The 23,095-nt window shown below is 39.8% G+C and overlaps 1 protein-coding gene across 2 annotated transcripts in view; it reads left to right on the top strand.

The window, feature by feature from the left end:
* LOC127618047 (B-cell lymphoma/leukemia 11A-like) overlaps positions 1-23,095 on the top strand; it is a 69,883-nt gene that overhangs the window by 3,456 nt on the left and 43,332 nt on the right. For both annotated transcript variants that reach the window (XM_052090278.1, XM_052090279.1), the window contains exon 2: positions 362-697. In XM_052090278.1, coding sequence (XP_051946238.1) covers positions 362-697 — 336 coding nt within the window. The remainder of the gene's footprint in view (positions 1-361; positions 698-23,095) is intronic.

The raw sequence follows: 23,095 nt of genomic DNA, 5'->3' as shown, positions 1-23,095 counted from the left end.
TTGTATTGGTAATTAAAGTTTAACTCACTCAGAAATGATTCAACAGACATCCATTGAGCTATTGATTTTAATTATGATTGTTTTGTTTTTTTTGGATTAAATTTACAGGTCTGAAATTAAAACAAAAAAAGTTTATTTGTGTCAGGAAATGCAAATGTGTTTGGTATGAACTTCCATATTCATTTAATGTAGAGAAACAGTTTTGTCAAATAAAAATAGCAAAAGTATTCTTGTGTGAAGCAATGCATGTTTCTTATGTGTGTCCTCATCTTGGCTGCATTCATTACAGCACCCATAGTCTCTAATATTCCCTTTGCTTTTCATTCCCTCTGTGTCACATGTGGATTCATCCTGCGTGCAGCTGAGCCCCTGTCAGCCGTGGTCTCGGAGGAGAGGCAAGAACAGCGTGGGCTGGTACAGGTAGCTCCAGAGGGAGACCAGGACCTGCTCACCTGTGGCCAGTGTCAGATGAACTTTCCTTTGGGAGACATTCTTATTTTCATTGAGCACAAAAGGAAGCAGTGCAATGGCACTTTGTGCATGGACAAAGCAGTGGATAAGCCCCCCTCACCCTCACACAATGAGCTAAGGAGAGCCTCCAACCCTGTGGAGGTGGGCGTCCAGGTCACACCAGAGGATGATGACTGCTTATCGACGTCTTCACGAGGAATCTGTCCCAAACAGGAAAACATAACAGGTAACCTCATCTCAAAAGTAATTTGTTTCTATGAAATGATAACAAGTCTGTATGTGTGCGTGAGTGTGAGAAGAACATTTATGATGTACTCTAAACACTCAACAGAGCCGAGTTGTTGTGTGGGCCACATCATAGACACATGTCCTATCTGAGTGCTGAATATTTAAAAGCTGTAAAACTTCAATCAAACTTCAGAGTGAGAAGCCATTATGAAGACCAAAAATGGCATTACTTCATAGCAGGGCTCTGTTAGAGTAAAAAACACATTTAGTATCTGATTTATTATCTAGAGGTCATCGCTGTTTGAAATTAGTAAGGATCACATTCACTTTGACTCTGTGGGATAATTAAGCTCAGATTCAAGCCATAGATCACACATTCCCACTGGCTGCATGCTTTTGTTTAGCACATTTGCACTGTTTTAAATCCGTTTCCTCTCAGATATCTTCGCTACTCCTGAGAGGTTAAGCTGGTAACTTGTTACAGGATTCACCCTGGTTTAACATGGTAGATGCCCCCCCCCATCAAATGAGGCCCAGTGTCAAAAGTGGCACAGCTGACTTTGACTTAATGTTGCTATGTTGTTACTGGCCAAAGTAAGAGGACTGCCCAGCTGTACATGGAGAACGAGAGGGAGTGAAAGGGGGAATTTTTGGTGCTGGAGGGGCGTTTTGAGATGTTCTTGGTGTGACGGGAGAGGCCATCCCCCTTGGTGTGTGTCCACAGGCTCATGGGAAATGCCTCTCTGTGCTGCACAACCTCTCTTATGTGGTCTCGACAGATGTATCTTGATTTCATTGTGGGTTTTCACACAGCCACATCTTATCCGTATAAATGCACGCCTGCACATTTTTATTTTCTGTCAAATAAGGGAAAGGAAATGGAAGGCTGTTCAGTCATTTTGGTTTGTCAAGGAACAATAACACAATGCTAATTATTTGTTTTAGTTTTAATTTATAGTGCATTTTAATTAGGGTTAGCTTGTAGTGGTTGACTTTGTGTACTAAATAAAACATGGGAAATAAATAGTCTTAGAAAAAACAACTTGAAAAAATGTCTGGAATCTCATGTGTTAAAATACAACCTAATGTATTCATAATCGTGAAGTGAAATGAATTGCTTCAAGTACTAGTGTGGTTATTAGATATGATCATATCCATGTGTGTCTTTGGCTATTTAGATGATTTAAAACCACTGTTTTTTTTTTTTTTTTAATGTACAAAAATTTGAGAGTGAGACTTTCCAGTCTGTTTTTTTTCCTTCTGCCCAGCCTTTACTTTTGGCCTTTCTCTGGTCTGTCTCAAAGATCAGGTTCCAGGAAGCGTCTGGGTCCGGTTAGCCCCATCAACAGTAATTTGTACTTGACCCTTTGCTTTGGGCTAATTATCGGCTGCTGAGTTCAAGTATCAAGCTGTTTTCCAAGAGTCTTCACTTGCATTTTGGAGACAGCATAATTTGAGAAAACAAAGAATGATTCCTCCTAGTTTATCTGCATATGTGCACATTAGCTTTTGGACAAAATATATGAAAGGATCACATTGAATCAGATAGAAAGGCTGAATGAGGTCATTTGCGTCTGCTTACCCTCTGTTTTAAGCATGTTCATGCAGTTTCAGCACAAATTATACAACCTTTATGCAAGCCGGCTATCGCACACGTCTCTTGTTTCTGTCAGCTGTTAAACTGGGTTATTAAACTCATTTACATCATAATGTAAATTTTTAACAATTTAGGACCATAAGAGTTTCTCAGCATGTTACTGAATCTGCTGCCATGGCAGATCAGACGGGGAAGAGATATTAAGTAGCCATATTATAAATTATTTCAGACATAGTGTCTTCAAGGTTAGTTTTAACAGCTTACCATGAATATGTAAACTAGAATACTTTGTTAGTATGTGTGTCTGTGTGTGTGTGTGTGTATGTGTGTATGTGGGTTAGAGATGGGCTAGAACACCAAAAAGCTGCATTTGAATGGCAAAGAAATTGTAGAAGTTGAACAACACGTTTTCTAGAACATATATTATTATTGTTATTATTATTATTATTATAGGCATCGTCAGGCTGTAGTTCAGACAACCAAATAAGTAAGTTTCTATGTGTGATGTAACAATTTAGTTTCCAAATAGTGTGACGAAAGGCAGTACCTGCCACAGAGGAATGGACTTGCTGTGTGTGCATAAAAAGAGGCAATTCTCTTCTCTTCTCTTCTCTTCTCGTTCTAATTTGACACACCCTTTATTTATTTACATTTGAATCCCTAAATGACATTTTGAATCTTCATATTCACTGACAATGTTCATGTGTCTAGTTTATTTACTGTTGTTCCCAGAGCTTTGAGCTTTGAATTCGCTCTGGTGATATAATCTGTATCTTGTCCTTTAACGCACACTGTAAGACATCTGATGAAATGCAAAAATTATACAAAGTAACATTCTATGCTCTTCTGTTTGGAACATGTTGTCCTAAAGCATGTCGATGGAACAGATTGAATTTGCTTATGAGGCCATTTGGAGCACTGAACTTTTTTTTTTTTTTATCAAGTGGTTTCCAAGACTATGTCTTTTGCCACGGCATCCCTTCTGAAATTATGACTGCTTTCCAATAAATCGGCAGATTAGATCGGACTAACGCTGCTGCCATGCAGAACGGACCTCAATACAGATAATTGTTTTTTAAATGGCCTTTGCTGGGTTGGTTTTAATGACTCTAACTCTCTTGCGCTCACACTCTCTCTCATCCATGCTCATCTCCCTCTCTGCAATGCATATGGTTGTAGCAGTCAATGTAAATCAGGGGCATCCAATTAATATTGAATCAATTACACTCTGTGCGATTGTCTGGCATGTGGGCTGCCTGCAATTTTCTTTGGCAAAATGTGACCCAAATGAGTGGCTTAACAAAGACTCCAGCAATTTAGACTTTTTACTTATTGGTTTTTCCTTCCTCCTTTTTATATAACATATTATATGTTGCTTGATGATCTGTCATGATCATAATTATCATCAAAGCGCCTTTCTGGAGTTCAGCAGTGAGAGAGAGAGTGTGCTGACACTGATCATTTTTTAAAAGGACTTGGAGTATTTAGTAATGCGAGGAGCGGCATTAGCTGATGTTCGGTCATCACTGCGAGCTGACGTTACAAGAATGTCTGTCTTCTGATGTTTTTACTTTCTGAATAATCCTATGCCACATGAGTGTGTGTGTGTGTGTGTGTGTGTGTGTGTGTGTGTGTGTGCATGTATTTGTCTCAGAGTATGTGCATGCTTTCTTCAGCAGCACATGTGGAAATTTACATGTGTACAGAAACAGCTCAGTTCATTTGATTTGTGCAGTTCGGAGGTTTGTGTACCTTTACACAGCTTAATATGGGCCAACACCCATGCATTCTTTAATATGTCCTGTTTTTTACAATCAGGAAAATGAATTATCAGGAAGCGACAAAGAGACATGTCTTTCACCAACAGCGATGGCACTCTGGAAGCAGCTCTTTATGAATATGTATTCAAATGGGGAGGGTTTCATCTCTAATTTTCAAAAGGTTTTTATTTCTTTTCATGGGCAGGATTTCTTCACACACAAGACCTGTCCCCCCTTTCAAAGAACATCAAGCTATCTTATGTGGGTGTATGCCCATGTGGGTTTGTGTATGCATCTAGTCACTGCTCTACCTGCAAATGTGTACTAGCTTGTGTCTGATCATAGAAAAAAAGCAATTCCGTGCGTGTGTGGTGTGTGAAAGAGGTGTGCATAGCTTTCCACGGGGATAAGGTGTAATAATAGCACAGCATGATGTTTAATTCTCTTGGAGCTGTTTGCTGCATGCAAAGATGTGTCTCACGGTATCCCTCATAGAAAAATTGCGATATTCTGCATCCTCTGGCTTGATTTGCATGATACACTGTGCTGTGGGGGTGGACGGCTTCCTTTCATTTGCCATTCTCATCTAATGGGCTATAGCGCACACTTTTGTTGGACTGGGAATTTCGTGTTGCCTGGGAAAAAATAGAAATGCCTCTGCTCTTTATCCAAAAACAAAAAGAATGAGAAAAACAGAGTCAAGTCAGGATTCTTTTTTTCAGTTGTGCTATACCCTGTTTTTATATTTGATTGAAATTACATTGAGGGATATTATTTGGGAAGATATGTGGATTAATTTTAAAGGCTTAGTTCGACCAAAAATGAACAATCTGTCATTATTTACTCACCCTCATGTTGTTCCAAACCCATATGACATTATTTATTCCACAGAACACAAATGTTAGTCATGTGAATGTCATTCACTTTCATTGTATGGAAAGAATATATAATGAAAGTGAATAGTGACTGAGGTTAACGTTCTATCTAACATCTCCTTTTTGTGTTCCATGGAAGAATAAGCGTCATTCAGGTTTACAACAATTATTAAGAGTCAATTATGACAGAATTTTCATTTTTGGGTAAACAATCCCTTTATGTCTTTGAAAAATCACAGTCAAGTAAACGTTTTTACCTGTTTTTGCAGCAGAGCCAGCTTACGGCAAAACAAAGGTATTTAGCAGCCAGACGGGCACTGCCTGGCACAGTGCCACCGCTCTGTCTCAGTTCTCCAACCCCCGCACCCCTTCATACGCTCTTAGCACCCAATGACGCTCCCCCCCCCCCCATCCTTCCCTCCTGCAGACAATGGCATCGCCTTCTCCATCACAAGAGGAGAAATACCCAGCTCAATCCAGCCTGCCTGTCCTCATCTCAACAATGGCAGGTCTTTCCGGGACAACCTCGAGCGATCGCTTCTTTTCATCAGATGTTTAATTAAATGAAGTATTTAAGAAATCGTCTGGCTGATATAAAAACCACTGGAGAGAAGAGTTTGTTTCCGTAGATAAATATGCTATGTCTGTTGTTACGTGCATGTACATGCAGGTGTAAAAGGGTGTAGTGTTTGAATCTGGGTCTATGAGCAGAGCCGTTAGCTGTTCTGTGAAGAGATGTGATCATTTTACAGATATCTAAGCTCCCTCTGGTCTGATCTGTTTGTCTTATTTGTGCGAACATACATGTTTGTGTGTTTGTATGTGGGTGGACATGCATAGACCCACTGGGTCCTGTCATATTGCAGCTCTCAAATTGTGTCAGATGTTTTCGAGAACGTGCCCATGAAAAATGTTTCTGTACTACAAAGCATATTTATAAATCTCAGTGGATTACAGACTGGGCTTCTATAAACATGAGAGGAATGGTGCAGAATTTCTGGCCTGTGTGTGAGTGTGTGTGTGGCTGAGAGAGGTCCGTGCATTTGTTTGTGGTTTCCTGCAGCCGTGCATGTGAGATGTGTGTGTGTGTACAGTACATAAAAGGGTGTGTGAGTTGGCAGAGGTGCTGCAGGACATCCTTCAGTGGCCAATGCCAAAGAGAAGTTGGCTCGGTGCTGGGCTGGAGGCATCGGGTGGGCTTCAGGAGAGATGTTCTCCACTACTATGTTTACCTACACACACACACACACACACACACACACACACACACACACACACACACACACACACACACACACACACACACTCTTTGCAACAATAGTCACTGACTGTCAGATACGTGCAATAGCCTTGTCACTGCATGCTAGGCTGGACTGTTTCTGTCATACATTTTTTTCACCTCTGTCTTTTCTCTGTCTTTCCTTTTGCTCTATCTTTCCTGGTATTACCGGGCAGACACAACTTCACTACGAGGTCACCTTGACCAGCAATGCCCCTGCGCCAGCCGGGTCGCTCAATACGATCAATTCATCTGGGCTCTAATGGTTACAGATGGCAGGACTTGAGTCTCTACAGACACCTTCAGCGTCGTTTTTTTTCTTTATTCTCCTTTCTGTTTTTCCTTCCTTCTATCATTCGGTCTCTCCTAATGTCTAAGATGTTCCTCTTCCCAGTGCACTCAGATAGAGAATGACAATACTGATAATGATTACATTTGTGTTTTAGTGTCCGATAACTGATATGCATAAATCATTATACATTTGTTTTTCTTGGTTTTAGAGCACAATAACAACATTCCTTTATCACTAGCCTCTAACGGTGAACAGCCCACTTTATGAGACTAATATTGTGCACAGTCTACAAATAATACATTTAACCCTATTTATTTGCAATATACACTAAATTAAAGGGATAGTTGACCCAAATTTGTTTAATTCTCTCATCATTTACTCAACATCATGCCATTCCAGATGTGTATAACTTTTTTTCTTCTGCTGAACACAAATTATGATTTTTAGGAGAATATTTCAGCTCTGTAGGTCCATACAATGCAAATGAATGGGTACATTTTAAGCTCCAAAATTAACATTAAGTGAGCATAAAAGTAATCCATACTACTGCAATGGTTACATTTATATCGTCAGAAGCGATATGATGGATGTGGGTGAGAAACAGATCAATATTTAAATACTTTTTTACTATAAATTGTCCTCCCTGCCCAGGCCTCAATACCTGAAAAATGTATATCGCCAAAAAGAAAAGAAGAAGAAGAAAGTGAAATTGTATAGTAATAAAGGACTTAAATATTGATCTGATTCTCACCCACACTTATCATATCACTATTGAAGAAATGGAGTCTTGTGGATAATTTGTATGCTGCCTTTATGTGCTTTTGGAGCTTCAAAATTTTGGTACCCATTCACTTGACTTGTATAGACCTACAGAGCTGAGATATTCTTGTAAATAATTTTGTTTGTGTTCTGCAGAAGATAGGAAGTCACACACATCTTGGATGGCATAAGGGTGAGTAAATGATGAGAGTAAATAATTTTTGGGTGAACTGTTCCTTTAAGGCTCCTCAATTAAATTACTGTTACTGAAAAGTCTTTTGTGTCTAACATTATCAGTAAACCTAATATAAAATAACTGATATCTGATGCTTATAAGTTTAAATTATAAATATTGGATACTGGATACCTGTTTCTGCTGGTCTGGTTATGTAAATTAAAAACAAAAAAGACTACACTGAGACAGGTTGTCTCCAGCACATCAGTGAAACTGGCAGTTTGGTGGATCTCTGTCGAAACCTTTGACTTATTTGAGGCCACTTCTGACCCATCACCCATGTGAGGTCCTCAAGAGCGTGCGTGCCACGACTGGAGCTGATGTTTGTCTCTCCCTCTCTGTGTTTGTGTGTATTTTGGGGGGTTGCCTGCTCTGCTCATGTTGGTCTTGGGTGCCTGCCTAGTTTTAGTGGGTTGTAGTGTTTGCGTATGTGTGTGCGGGTGTGCATGCACGTGTGTTTATATATGGTTAAACTCTGCAGTGGTGATGGTACGCAGACGGGATGCGTGATGATTGAGGGCTCGGATCTTTAAAAGAAAGAGAGAAAAACAGATTAATGATGGCAGATAACAGTGGAAATTTAGAAGATTTGAAGATTAGAAGATTTGTGTTTGTTAATAATTTGACATACTCTATAGTGATTTTTTGTCTGATATTATTGTTAAGCAAATGTAAACAAGTGAATGAATTAAGTTTAACAATATATTAAAAAGATAAAAAAATATTGTAAATGTTTTGTCAGGCAACTTAAAAACGTGCTTCAGGTAGTAAAATCTAAATTTACTCAAAATATTTTTTTTTTACATGACTGAATCAATCTAACTAAATTAGATTAAAGAAGATCTAGAAACAACTTCTTAAGATAACAACTGCCTGTATCCAAATTTTACAGTGAGATAAATTGTTTGTGTTGTTTGTATGATTCATCTTTATTGTTATTGTTGTACATTTGGACTCCTGGATAAATAGTGTGATAAGCCTACCATGGCTGTGTATGCCTGTATGTGTGTGTGTGTGTGCACTTGTGTGTATACTGTATATAGATCCTGTGTGAATGTTCAGAAATGTCTTGAACTGTCAGATCCATGAGGGTGAGCATTGACTGTGCTCTGTTTCTCTCTGCCTGAACCTCTTTACTGCATTAGAGACCTGTGTGGGTCACAACCCCTCACCCAGAGCAGGACAGGCTGTCACACTCTCTCCCCTCCTGCCTGCCAATAAGTTAATTGCTTTATTTTTAGATTTGAGTGGGATGAAGCAGCCCAGAGCCCAGCTGCAGCCCAATACATACACAACTTACCTGTGACCACAGAGACTACATTTGATCGGTGTACAGATTATGTTTGATCTGTGTACATTGCGGAGATGTGCACAGGCCTGACCAGGGGCAGGGGCGGCAGGAATGGGCAGGCGCATCTGCTTTTCAATTGTTTCTTTTAGGGGGATCTGATGTTTTATAAGTCCTGTCAGTTAAAATGAGAAGAATTCAGTTTATTTTTAGGAGATATGGCTCCTTACAGATCTTGAATTGATTTAAATGTATTGTGCTTTATAGTTGTACTTTGTCATTTAGTTTAAGTGTTAGACTCACGATCAGAGATTCTTAGTTTTTTTCCTCTCTCTCTTCTTCACACCTCATTTACACAAAAGATGTCTTCTGATAAGTATAATTTTCTTGCATTTATTTATTGCTTTGTTTTATCATGTAATAAATTGAATGACTGATGCTGCTTAAAGTGATATGAACATAATTGCAGCTGCAGTTGTTATGCTTAATAGTAAATCATTATGAAGCTATTTTAACAAATTATTATCTCCACACACTATGTCTAGTTCTTTGAATGCTCAACCTCAGGCATCTCCTCAGACATCTAAAACCACAATTATTGAAATGCTTATCCAATGATCATTTACTCATTGTCTCCAAACTGTCAATTTATTTATTTTTTTCTGTGAATGAACTGAACTGATCTGAATGAGAGAAGAGGAAGGGAGATGAATAAAGATTCAGAAGATCTTTGTTGAGTTAAGCCGTGACCCAGCTTTGTTAACCTGCCATTATGGTGTTGATTGGTCTCTAAACTCACACCTAGACCCTCAGTAGCCTTTACCAGGCCCACAGGGCCAGCTGATCTTTCTCCCTTTCTCTCTCTCTCTCTCTCTCTCTCTCTCTCTCTCTCTCTCTCTCTCTTACACACACACACACATATACGTCAGCTTTTCCTGTGAACATAACATGAGGAGAATGGTGCAACATCTAATCGTAAAAACACTTGTGCAAGCAAACACACGCACACACACGCACGCACGCACACACGCGCACACACACACACACATACACACACACACACACACACACAAAGCCTCTACTTCCTGACTGAATCTTACTGATAATTTGCTCTGGCTCATTTGAATTTTAAGCACTACTTTAATCTTCAAAGCCTAAATTGCTTTATGAATATGCATGGTGTGGGCAGACTTTAGTTCATTACCTAGTTGTAAATTCTAATGACCATTAGGTCTTCTCAGTAATTGCCAATTGTTTTGCATTTTTGATTGGCCTATTACCATACGCATTCTGAACAAATCAGCACGGCCTGTCAGACCTTCTGCAGGGAGATGCATACGAGAAAGCGAGAGCTTGTGTGTGTGTGTGAGTGTGTGTGTGTGTGTGTGTTCATGCTTACACAGGGGAGGGGGTCCTCTGAAAAAACAAAACAGCAAAGGTATAAATTACTTCTGGTAGTGGTTTGCTTTTTTTCATCCTGGATTTTAAGGGAGAAATGGAGGATGTAAATGAAAGCCACATTTTGTATGTAAAGATTGAAAGTTCACCGGGAGATTTGACGTATTTAATTTACTTGATGACTCCGCACACCCTCATTAATGCACTTTACTTGCAGCAGTGCACTTAATCACTGCTGATCAGACCCGGCTCAGCCTGAACGCCTGACACACAGCAGAGATAGTGGAGAAATCCTTATCTAACCACTCAAATCACAGACACACACACACACACACACACACACACACACACACACACACACACACACACACACACACACACACACACACACACACGACAGGATGACTGAGCCCTAGGCATTTTTATAATTTTTCAGGCTGGTACATGTGCGCAGCCCAGCAGACAGCTCTGGCATTTTTTATGTCCAAGCCCCCCATAAACCCCCTTTCCCAACAAGGAAGCAGATGTTGATCCCCCCCACACACACACACACTCACACACCCTCTTGCTGGGATTCTACTGCTAGTGCCATTTTCTGTGAGTGATTTGTCTTACTAAGTGAGGCTCTGTGTTAACATGCTGAGGTAAATTAATTAAATCTTTCAGCACGTTGTGTGTGCCCCTCTGCATGTGGACATGTGGCTGTAATGATTCCAGATCTCAAACATGCGCTTGTACAGTTGGACCCATATGGAAATACATACGTAGACACACATACTCTCACATACACAGATCTTGCCTCGTTTCAGTGTGTGCATTCCCCAAAAGAGAGTGACTGTCATATGTAATTGAACCAGAAAGAGAGTGTGAGTAGGCTTGTGAAAAGAATGTCAATCAAATAAATTTATGCAGATATTATAATGAGATCATACAATTAGATAAAGAGAGCTAAAACTAAATTATTAAATAATAAAAACAATTGAATAAATAAAACCAAAAAAATCTACAAACAAACAAACCAAAAACCCAAGGGTTTTTTCCCCTCCATTGGTTTTCTCATGTTGCTGTTTTTTTCTACCCCCCAAAAAGTTCTTCAAGGGAGCGCTGAAACCTACATTGTGATGAAAAAGAATTCTTAATCAGGGAAAAAGTAAGTTGTGTATGGCACCGAGCAGCACAGTTCTTTCCTCGAACGGACACGCTGGTTTCAGGAAAGTAGGGGAGGACAGGGGAGGGGTGAGGAGGAGATTGCATGGGCCGGTGGGACTCAAGCAGGCACTGTTTTCCTCAGGACTCTTTTAGCCCTACCCTGGTTGTGAGCACGCTTCAAAGTTGTTAATATTCAGCTGGGAAACTGAATACAGAACACATATAAATTATTAAGTGCATGAACTTTTTAGGCAGTAAGATGAACTAATGGGCCACATCTGTGAGATCCAGGGTCTTTTTTATTAGTGTGTTTGTGTGTGAGTGTGGTGTAGTATGGGTTTCTTTGTGCGTGTGCGTGTGTGTATGTGTGCGTATGTGTATGTGCAGAGTAGATCTGCCCTTTTCGACTTCCCAGCCTCTGGTCTCCGGCCAAGGGCATGCATAATTGATTCCACACACGCTATCATTTTCTTGATGTAATTGCCTTAGTATGATATGATGAAATCTAATGGATAATTTATCGTCTCAAAATGGGTAAAGAAAGATGGAAACGGTGGTGGATATTTAGGGGGTTTAAGATACGTACTGTGGGGGGGGGGGGGGGGCGGTGGGGAAGAGCGTTTGACTGTCAGTTTGACTCAGTTTGATCTTTACAATATGGGCTGGCTAGTCCTCTTTTCTCCTTGATTAGCATACTTAAAAAGCAAACCAAATTGTGTTTCATACACACAATTTATCAGTTTGTCTCATCCATTGGCCATCTGTGTCTAATTTTGTCTCTCAGTCTTGTATTAATTTCTAAGCTCTTTCTTTCATTCTTTCTTTCTTTCTTTCTTTCTTTCTTTCTTTCTTTCTTTCTTTCTTTCTTTCTATCTTTCCTGTTTTTGTACATGTTGTCATCTTTTGGGAATTATGTGTGTTGTTTGATGGAGATGTGTTGCACTGGACTGCATGCAGTCGGCTTGTGTGATCTGTTGTATGCCGGATGCATTCAGTTGTGTGTGTGTGTGTGAGTATAAGTGTGAGATGAGATCCTGGCAGAGGCTCTGGACTGTTTGTTTCACAGTGGGGGTTGTGAACCGTGTCTGTTTGTGCTCTGAACAGGAACCTATCCCCGATGGGTGCTGCTGTCTCTAGTCTGTCGCCTGAGCTCATACAACACGCACACAAATGCATGCATAAACACGCAGTGGGGCTTTACCTACATATTTTCAGGGTGGATTTGGACCATGCTTGATACATAGACGACCTGCTCATGTTGTGTCTGCCTTAATCCTTGTATCAGTTATCAGCTGAAACCATTCTAACAACTTGTGCCTGTTTCAGTGCACAGCATTATTCAACATCTCTGGTTGTGAGGAGGTTTCTCACGGTGGAAGCTTCACATTTCCTTTTACATATGCCACATTATATATCAAATGCGTAGAGCAATGGGCTATATGATAAATGTAATACCTGACTGAGGAAAAGCATGAAAAGAATATATAATGCCGTCTGTGATTACGAGACAAAAAGTGAATAAATCGCCTTCTGTTTGAAATTCCCTGCATGCAAGGACTAAAAGACACTGTTAAGTCCACAGCCCCCCCCCCCCACTTCTCTCCTGTAAACACACTCTCTCTACCTCTCCTGGTCTTTTATACTTTTCTTCCCTCTCTTGAGTTTCATTCACTCAGTTGCATGTCCTTCCAGGGAAAATCCAGGAGCTGTATGTGTCTCGACACGTCTCGGGCTAATGCTAACCATTCTTTTTTTCTTCTGTATCTTTCTCTAACACTGACTGCTTTCTTCTTTAAATGTCCTGCTTCATCTTATGTCCTCTTTCCTCCTTATTGATATCACTCTGGTTTGAAGTCACATACAGTGGTCTTAAAAATAATTTGGACACTTAATGCACAGTTAAAAAAATTAGCTCATGAATGTCATTGAATTTCAAATCAAATATCAAACCAAGTTGTATCGTTAAACAAATGATGCTACAGTTTTTCCTAGAACTAACTTCACTTATCCATATTTTGCAATTACCTAAAAATTAAGGTAATTATAATGGATGAAATAGTACATTTCCTCAAGTTCATCACTTTACCTATGGACATGTCCCACATTTGACAACCAGAAAGACTTAATTTTGAAGAATATATCTTTGATATCTTTGATAATTTGATAATATTTGATAATGTGTTTTTTTGATAATAACCTCTTTTTCTTAAAGTTAGCTTTTTTCAGTTAAAAAGTGTGTTTGTGCTATATTTTGTTCAAATAAATGGCAATGGTTTGACATTTTATTATATAATACAAAGACATTCATACATTTTTAAGTTTGGATTAAGTGCCCAAATTCTTTTCAGGGCCACCGTATGTGTTATTACACAGAGTAAGCGGTTGCTCCAGGTCTTATAGGGACTGGTCAAGCACATCTGTGCCTGTGAGGGGGCATCTGAATGGGGTTGCAGAACAGAGGGGGCAGCCACACAAAGACAAAATTGTCCAGTGGGTCCATTAGCCTCCCTGGGCTCAGTGTGGTCAAACTGGCTCAGCCAGACAGGATGATAGATTGCTTTGTCAAAAGTCCCAGGGTGAGATCTGAACCTCAATTACTTTGTTTATCTCCAACAAAAAGGAGAAAGGCTTTGGAATAATCCAAAGGGGTGGGGGGTTGTTGGTGCTGGTTGCAGGAGTTGGGGTTTGGCCCTATGGTGGTTGTCCATTAACAGATGAACTAGATGAACTTGGCTGAGGTCCAACTGTTTGATGAGACAGTGTCATAGCCCACGCTCCCTTTAGCCTTTACAGTTTTTCTCACCCTCCTCTCTTGCAGCCCTCTGTTGCTCTGTCTGCTTGTCTTTCTTTCTCTCATTTTCATCAGCTCTTTCTTTCTTTCTTTCTTTCTTTCTTTCTTTCTTTCTTTCTTTCTTTCTTTCTTTCTTTCTCTCTCTGACTCTTTTACACTGTACCTGCTGACGATACCTCAAATGCTTCCAGGTTCCTTTTTTGCTAAAGGCAAAAACAATGGCACTTTTTTCTTTGCCAGCTGCACCCCACCTCTAATGTCAGAACCAGTTTAGACCGGTTAGCTGGCCTTGTAGCCTGGGCTCTGTCATCTTGCTTTTGCTTGGAAAAGCAAAACAAAACTCCAAAAGAAAATGTAAGCACATTTCTGGTAATACTGGTGACCGAGGGTCCTCACTGGTGATTTGAAAGAAAAGAGCCAATTCAAATTATTAAGAGAAAGACACTCGTGGTCTTTCTATGACTATTTAGTCCATTAAGTGAGACAAGGTTTGAGCTGAGGTTATAGCAGGGCATTAAACAGGACCTGAAGGCTTTCAGTGCCATGTGTGTTTGGCAGGACTGGGTCACATATTGAGTGAGCCATAGCAAGGGCATTTCCTCAGTGGAGTCTGTCACTGTCCACTCAGCTGTGCTGTGTCTGCCTGACTTATCTCCACTTGCTAAGCAGTTTGCTGAACCCTGGGACCCCTTATGTATGACCCACTTACCCTCGGCCAAAGGAGGACACCATCGATTTGTCCCGCTAGTCTGAGGAATGGCCAGTGAACCCTGGGCTAGCGCTGACCCAGGGACAGCAATTCATCAGTTGGACTGTGCTTTATGACTCATATTTGCTTCCTAGTGTGTGCTCAGACTTTGAGATGTGATGTAAGTCACTGTTCTATGTTGGTTTTGTTGTGTCCTTTTGTCCTCTATTAAAAACATGAACCTCCTCTTGCCCCTTAATTACGCTTGACGCTTTAACTTCTATTGGAAATACCTTCATTGGCAGAATAGAAATAGAAAAACATTTGGCAAAACGCAATGGCTAAATTTGGTTTGAAACTCATTCATGCAGTCACAATCATTCTGTTGGGCTGATATTCACTGTTGCTTGTGTGTTATTGCTTAAAATCTATAAATATTATGCCAAGGGCTCTTTTCTTCTGGAAAGATGTGTCATAAAAGTGTTTCCTCTTATCTTAACCACACCCTGCTTCCCCACATAGTGCTAGCTGCCATATCATAGGTGAGTTTGGAGGTAGGGAACATAGGTCAGTGCTGGCCTGTTCAACAGTGAATCAGCCATGCCACACACACACGCACATGCACATGCACACGCACACACCTGCCTCATACACTGGGCTAGTCTCTAGCACAGCTGTATCAGTTATCCACTCTGCTGACCATCAACTGTTAATCACAGCTGAGGGTCAGGGGTGGTTCTAGACCATTTTAACTGGGGAGGCCAGGGTGGGACCGGGTGTTCTTGTAGGGGGGCAACTGTATTATAACTTAAATTTCCCCTGTACACATATAACATATTGGTTTGCAGTTCTAATATTTGCGGACATGCAATTTTTTAAAGACAACAATAGATTCACCAAATTTGAGTAAACATTTTCATTTTAAAAGATATAAACAAACAGGCTTATGAAAAATTTTCAATTAGTAAATACACTCTAACATTCTGGTTGTACCCACAAACTTTGAGCCATGTTGCCATGCTGTTCTTTAGAATGACTAATTCAGTAAAATTCTTGGGTAAAATGTAGGGTTGGGAATCACAAGGTGACTGGCGATATGATATTATACCGATATTTAGGTCACAATACAATATAATTAAGATTCTTTATTTTTGGTGTATTGCGATTTCAAAACTATGATATATTGCGATATTTCACTAAAGTTTTCTTATTTCTCATTCTTTTTTATTTATAAACCTGAATGAGTTTTAGTGAAATTATTGTTTTTCTCTCTCAAAAATATGCATGCCAGAGGGCAGTCACATGTATATGCCGGTGTGCATGTGTTTGTGTGTCTGTTTAGGATGTCTGTTCAATTAGTCCTTCAACCAGTCCTGTGTTTTTTCCTCCTCTTCTGCTGAAGTCACAGGGACAGACCAACACAAACTGTGTTCGGTCAAATGTTGGTTGTGTGTGTGTGAGTTAGTTGTCTGTGTGTTTATTTGCAAAACTAATAGGAAACAACATTTTCATATCCATTTAACTTTAATTAATTAACAAACACAAACAAACACATTCAAAGACACATGCGTGTGTTCAGCATCCTGAGCAATGATTTGGTGGTAGATACCCGGGTCACAGTGTGTGTGTGCCACATGAGACAGCTGGCATTTCAGAGTGTGTTCATGTTGTCTCATGTATGTGTGTGGAAGAGACAGGCTGTGGAACATGTAACCCGATTGGGGTCAGAGAACTGAACCCCAGATGTAACCACAGGCCAGATACAGCTAAACCCTGGGCTAGATTGACAGGCTGGCCGGACATGGAGAGGACAGATTGCTACGTATAGGAGGACAGGCTAAACATGGAATTCATTACACCCTGCCCACCATCTTAGCTGGCTTGTATTTCTAAGGATAGATGTGATCTGGCTATGCATGTATTAAATGGCACAGAGCAAACTTGATACTATTTCTCGCAACTTTGGCCAACAGGCTAATTCTATCCATGCTGAACATGCAGTCATGCAAAGTCCAACAGACAGCAAGCACACGTCTGTCTTGTTAATTGCTCTATTTTATATAAGCGTTACAGTCCCTAAACAAACAGGATCCTTCAAAAACTAAATTCCCTTGACACCAACTGAAAAAATTAACTTCTCTACTTCCTTCTCTGGCTTTTTAACTGTCTTTCCCTCCACACATTCATTTGTCTTGTATTTATTATCACTCTTTTATTATCAAAACTAAAATTCTGTCATCATTAATGTCCAGTGATTCCAAATATGAGTTTTTAACAACTTTCGGTCTTTTTCTCACACTAACATATTTGACATACAAAGAAAAGGGTGACCAGTACATTCTTAAAAATGTCTCCATTTGTGTTTCGCAGAAGAAAGAAGGCTATACAGATTTGAAACGACATGAGGGTGAGTGAATGATGACAGAGTTTTCATTTTTGGGTGAACTATTCCTTTAAAGGTGCATTTTTGTGACTTACAGTGACACCTAGTGTTGTGGATTCAGCATCATTCAAAATCAATAGTTTTAAGTTACAGATGGCATTGTAGAAATTCACTGTTCACAATCAACCATGATTCATTTAATCCAAGAGTGAAAGTATCCAATAAGAAGACGGTTACTGAGATTAAGCGATTAGTATTAAGCTGATCAAGTGATTCTTAAGACCCTGTGAGGGTGCCCCTCCCCTGTGTAGATTGAAACAGTTTTTATAAAGTTATTGATATGACTAGAGGCCTCATCTTATGTGAGTGGTCATGATTTTGTACATATGTTTCAAAATTACATTTAATTTCTTTAGGAATAAAACTTTTTTTAATGGGGCAAAAATTACTGAGTGCACCTTTAAACAGAAGCAGGGGCACTTGAGGAACACAGAAAGTGAGTGATCTTTAAACTGTTCTTCCCTTCCCAGAGTTTCATCCACAGCTCTGAACTTCAGCTGCTTCTGTTCACGTCAGTGCAAAGAGAGAGAGAGCAGGCTAATGGGGTTGTTGGTGTTGGAGTTTGATGTATGGATTATGTTTACCGTGGCATATTTTGTTTGTGTGCGGGGGCCGTAAGATTGGGCCGTGTGATGAATGGACATGCCCTCCAGATTCACATCAGCACCTGCGCACCATTCTTTCCCTCCATCGTGAACACTGCAGCCAAAATTGCCCCCTCACACCCCCAATGCACCAACCACCATTTAGGGGGCTATAATTGGCTCAAATAAAAAAAAAAAAAGAGACAAAGAGGCTGCAGCATATTTTTTCCCTCTAAATTATGTTTATATAACCCTTTTCTGTTGTTTACTGTCAGTTCCATAAAAGGATATAGCCGTGTTTATCTTGGATACAGGTTCACCCACTATTAGATGTTTCTGTTTAGTTTAGCAAACATGTACAGGGGCCAGAGTATCTGTGAAGTTTGCTTTTGGGCTGTGTGAAGCCTTGTTAAAGTGTCTTTTATTAACAGTTTGCCTGGACAAGAGCTCTCTGGCACTGAGGCAGGGAGTGAGAGTGAGTGTGTATGTGTGTGTTTGTGTGTGTGTGTGAGAGAGAGAATTTTCTAAGGACATCAAAAGCAACATCAGTGCTCTTAATGGGACCCAGTCCACATCTGATCACTTTAATGTGTCCAACAAAACTATAATCCTGATTACTAAAATATTGAGACTGCATTATGTATGCATAATGAACATGGAATATATATTGAACATCATATTGAACATGGAATATATAAATCCTGCTGGTGTATGCTGGTTTATGCTGGTCTAGCTGGGCTAACTAGATGAGCCAGAAAGACAACTTTGTTCAGTAAGCTTCACCAGAAAGTGAGCTTTCTTTGCTGGTGAAGAGCATTGCTATGCTGGTCCACCAGCTAGAACAGCACAAAACCAATTCTTACCAGCATAAACCTGAGCAGTGTGGAACTTCACACTTGTCTCTCTGACCAGACATCAATGTGTATATATATTTCATCAGGATATAGGACATGGAATGTAGACCTGCTCAAAAGACCGGTTTAGACCAGCAATAATTTGCACCATACTGATTCAGGCTGGTTTATACTGGTTTGGTGCTGGTCCAGCTGGGTTCACATTCTGATGAAGCTCACTGACCAAGGAAGTATTTTTGGTCAAGCTAACTAAAGAGTTACCACAAAAATTAAAACAAATTCTGTTATAATATGCTTACTCATGTTGTTCCAACTTATTTTACTTTCTTCTCTGGAACACAAAAGATGTTAGGCAGAATGTTAGCCACAGTCACCATTCGCGTTCATTGTATGCATTGTTTGGAACAACACCTGGGTCAGTAAACGATAAAAGAAATGTCCTTTTTGGGGAGACCAGCATCCCATGCCAGGGATCAGCATCTAAAGCAGAACATACATTAGACTGATGACCAGCAATGCTGGTCTTTTTAATAGGGAAGTAACTAATCTATGCAGTTGTAAAACGTGGGAGTATTTTTAAACTCCGGAATATGGTGGAGTTTTTGGCGCAGGTTCTGTGGTTTGCATAAGAGCAGAGGCCGGTGGCACTCTGTGTGGGGTGCAGAGGTGAGCGTGTGAGTTTGATCTGCTCCATTGTCTTCTCTCTTCACACACTGTTCTCCAGTGAGAAGTAATCAATAGCAGCAGTGGCTGACTCTCTGCTTTTGTCTGCGTCTCTCTGCAGCTGCTGAGAGACAGTTCTGACATCTCTGCATGCTGCGGGCAAACTCTTACCCTCTCTCTCTCTTTTTTTGCGTACACACACCATGCCAGCCTGGCTGCTCTTTGTTCACTCTTTTACGGCTTTGCCTTTCCGGCACACACAGGGGCTTGTGTAGGAGTGTATCTCTCTTTCTCTCCCATACTTTTTTTTTTTTTTTTTTTTAACATTCCATTTTTATATCTCTGCGCTGTTAAATGCATTAAACCCATTCCATAAGTTGTGCTGTTCTGCTCTGGAGAGCTGACGCTGTACACTCTGACCTCTGGCAGACTTTATAGCCTTTTAACAAAAAGTTGTTAATGCCTTTGATAAGTTGCGGGTCAGCTGCATGTGCGAGGGAGCGTGCGTGGACGGGCCGTGGGGAGGAGACTGTGCGCGACCTCACTGCTGGAGTTGAGGCTGTATCAATAGCCAGAGTCACTAGCTCTTCAGTTATTTTTAATAGTACAGTAGTTCTTGCACAGGACGGGGGAGCTGCACTCGTAACTGCACTCTAAAAATGCAGTTTTACTCTGCTGTGATGAGACCGGTGTGGCTGGCATTTTGTGATTCCCCCGTTGCAGGTTCCTGTTGCCGATCAGGGCCTGAATGGATGGTTGTTTGCACAGTTTGAGGCTGAATGTGAGGGGAGTGCAGAAAATCTTTCATATTCTTAAAGCTGAAGTTGTTTTTTTCTATGTTAAAATACTTTATACTTTTCTTACTTAAAGAATTAGTTCACCCAAAAATTTAAATGTACTCACCCTCATGCCATCCCAGATGTGTATGACTTTCTCTTCAAAACACAAAAAAAGATTTTTAGAAGAATATTTCAGCTCTGTAGGTACATAAAATGCAAGTGAATTAACTTTTTGAAGTTCCAAAAAGGACATATAGCAACATAAAAATAATCCATAAAACTCCAGTGGATTAATTAATGTCCTTTGAAGCTAGGTGTGTGTAAGAAATGTATCAATATTTTATTTATTTTTTTTACAAATAATTCATGAGTCAATCACGTTGGCAAGTTCATGTGAGAATAAACAAAAATGGATGCACAGTGTTGTTAATCATATGTAGATGCCTCATTCATCTGGTTTGGATACATCAACTGCGGCGGCATCTTGGAACGGTTAACAAGGGGAGCTATTTGAATTGGTTTGAATGCAAGGGAGTGAGGGAAGAAGATGCCTCAGACCAAGCTCCTTCCTCAGACTGCTGCATAAACTGCTTTTGTGTCAAAACTAGGGCTGCACGATTTGGACAAAAAGTAATATTGCGATTATTTAGAAAAATATTGCAATTGTGATTTGAACTGCAATTATTATGGTAATGACAAAACATTTACCACAAAACTGTAAAAAGGCTACTGGGGTTTTCACACTTGAGCCCTCTTAAACTGAGACCTTTATTCAGTTCAGTGAGACAAAGTCTTCTTCATATCCAAATGTTACCGTCCACCGTGTACCTGTTTTTGTCCATTTTGTGATAAGGTCTCAGTACACTAATCATCATCATTAGTTGTTGAAACAGTCATCTTGAATATTAGGGACGCTCCTATCAGGATTTGAACATCCGATACAGATCTCCAATTTTCTTTTCATCTCATCAATCGATACTGATCATTTAACTTTTATCAGTAGCTCTGTCAAAACTGGTTATATATAAGCTTTCTAGTCAATGCCACTGTTAAATAAATTTCCCTGTTGGTAAAACCAGTTTTTGCCTACTTTTTGCTGTCAAAAATAATGTTGGTTGATTGAATAATTCAGTATACACAAAATATAAATATTACTCTTTATTCTAGGCCTTAAAAAGTAGTAGGCTTATACAAATTATTCTTTACTGTATATAAGATAGTCCTAAAGAATGAGGCTTAATGTCAAACTCAAGTTGAACTGATAACCCATTGGTGTGATTTAAATTTAAAGTGAAAATTTTGCATAGTTTGTCACCATTTAATGTAATTATTTTTATTAATTATTTTATTATATTTAATTTAGCAATGCATTATATTATAGTACCTAAATATTTGTTATAGGTTTATTGTAGGTATGTTTCTTAATTTTCATTTTGTTGGTAATAATATTAGTTCCGCTTTCACTTGTTTCTGCGGGGAGTGTAATAAGGGCGACACACCCTCTCGTGAGAGGTAAACAAATGACGGGAGAATGAAGAGATGTTTCTGGACTCTGCAGGTGTTACTGTTATTGCTGTTTGCTCAGCAATCATTTAATAAAGATGTTTGAATTATACTCCATCTTGTATTCCGCATTATTATGGTAACTGTTTCTTGCGGAGACTGAGATGCTGCTACCGCAGATAATAATAAAAAACGCTGCGCGCAAGACATGCCAGTTTAGTGTAAATAAAGCATTTAGAGCAAATAAGCAAACGGAACCGAACTCTGATCACTTCTGTTACCGTGCGTTCACACCAGAGGGGGCGAGAGCATCAAATCGACAAGTCATTCATTTTCTATGACAGCCAGCGTCTCTCGGCGGCGAGTCTTGGGCGGTGTGGGTGTCAGAGTAAAGTTCAAGTGCAGCCAACATTATGGTAATGAGTTTTGACGCGGTTCGGTGGCAACCTATTGGAATATAGAAGTGCTCCACTCTAGCGAAGTCTAGAGAACACAACCGTGTAAACTTTGGTTCCCACCAAACATTAGTTCTGAAGACAAAATGGAAGCGAAACGAATTATTGCCATGGCGGATTTTCCCCTAATATTTGATCTGTCCCTGTTTGCTTACAGGGATATAAATAAAAAAAAAATAAATCTATGCGTGGACAAAGGTGTCTGAAATTGTTGGTGTGCCAGGTGAGTTTATGAAGTGGATATTATGGTTTATATAATATTATATAATAATATATAAAAATATTTCATGAGGATATACGCTACTTGTGATATGGTCGTCAAAAAGATACTGGTCGACATTTCTGGATGTTTTGTGGCCTCTTTAAATATAGTTCACAAAACCAAGCATTCTCAACGAACGTTCCTGCCTATTTCAAATATGTCAGAGCGTCCACGAATTTTCGATGGCGTTGTTGGCAGGGCAGCCAGAGCGAATTTTGACGCTCTCACCGCCTCTGGTCTGAACGCACGGTAAGCATGAGAGGGAGTTGTGGAGTGCAGAACCGCTCTGAAAACACTGTAACAATGTTATAACTTAATATAGACTGGACAGAGCAGCGTAAATAAACTTTGAAGGGAGCACACTATTTATTTATTTAATTAAATCGCAGCCCTTTGAAATTTAATAATCGCACAAGGTCATATCACAGTTTCGATTTTACTGCGATTAATTGTGCAGCCCTAGTCAAAACAGTATCGCGGTCCATAGAAACAGCTGCTAATAAGGGATCTATGTATGAATATCTATGCAGAGGAGGCTTACACACTTACATCACACAAGAGGCAATTTGAACTCCACCCTCTTCAATGAGCTGGCTAAAAGTAAAAATTTTTTATGGACCTACAGATCTGAAATATTCTTCTTAAATCTTCATTTGTGTTCTGAAGAAGAAAGGCATACACATCTGGGATGGTATGAGGGTGAGTAAATGATGAGAGAATTTAAATTTTTGGGTGAACTATT

This window comes from Xyrauchen texanus, chromosome 24 (genome assembly GCF_025860055.1).
Source record: "Xyrauchen texanus isolate HMW12.3.18 chromosome 24, RBS_HiC_50CHRs, whole genome shotgun sequence".
Lineage (NCBI taxonomy): Eukaryota > Metazoa > Chordata > Actinopteri > Cypriniformes > Catostomidae > Xyrauchen > Xyrauchen texanus.
This window is presented reverse-complemented; position numbering and strand designations above follow the sequence as displayed.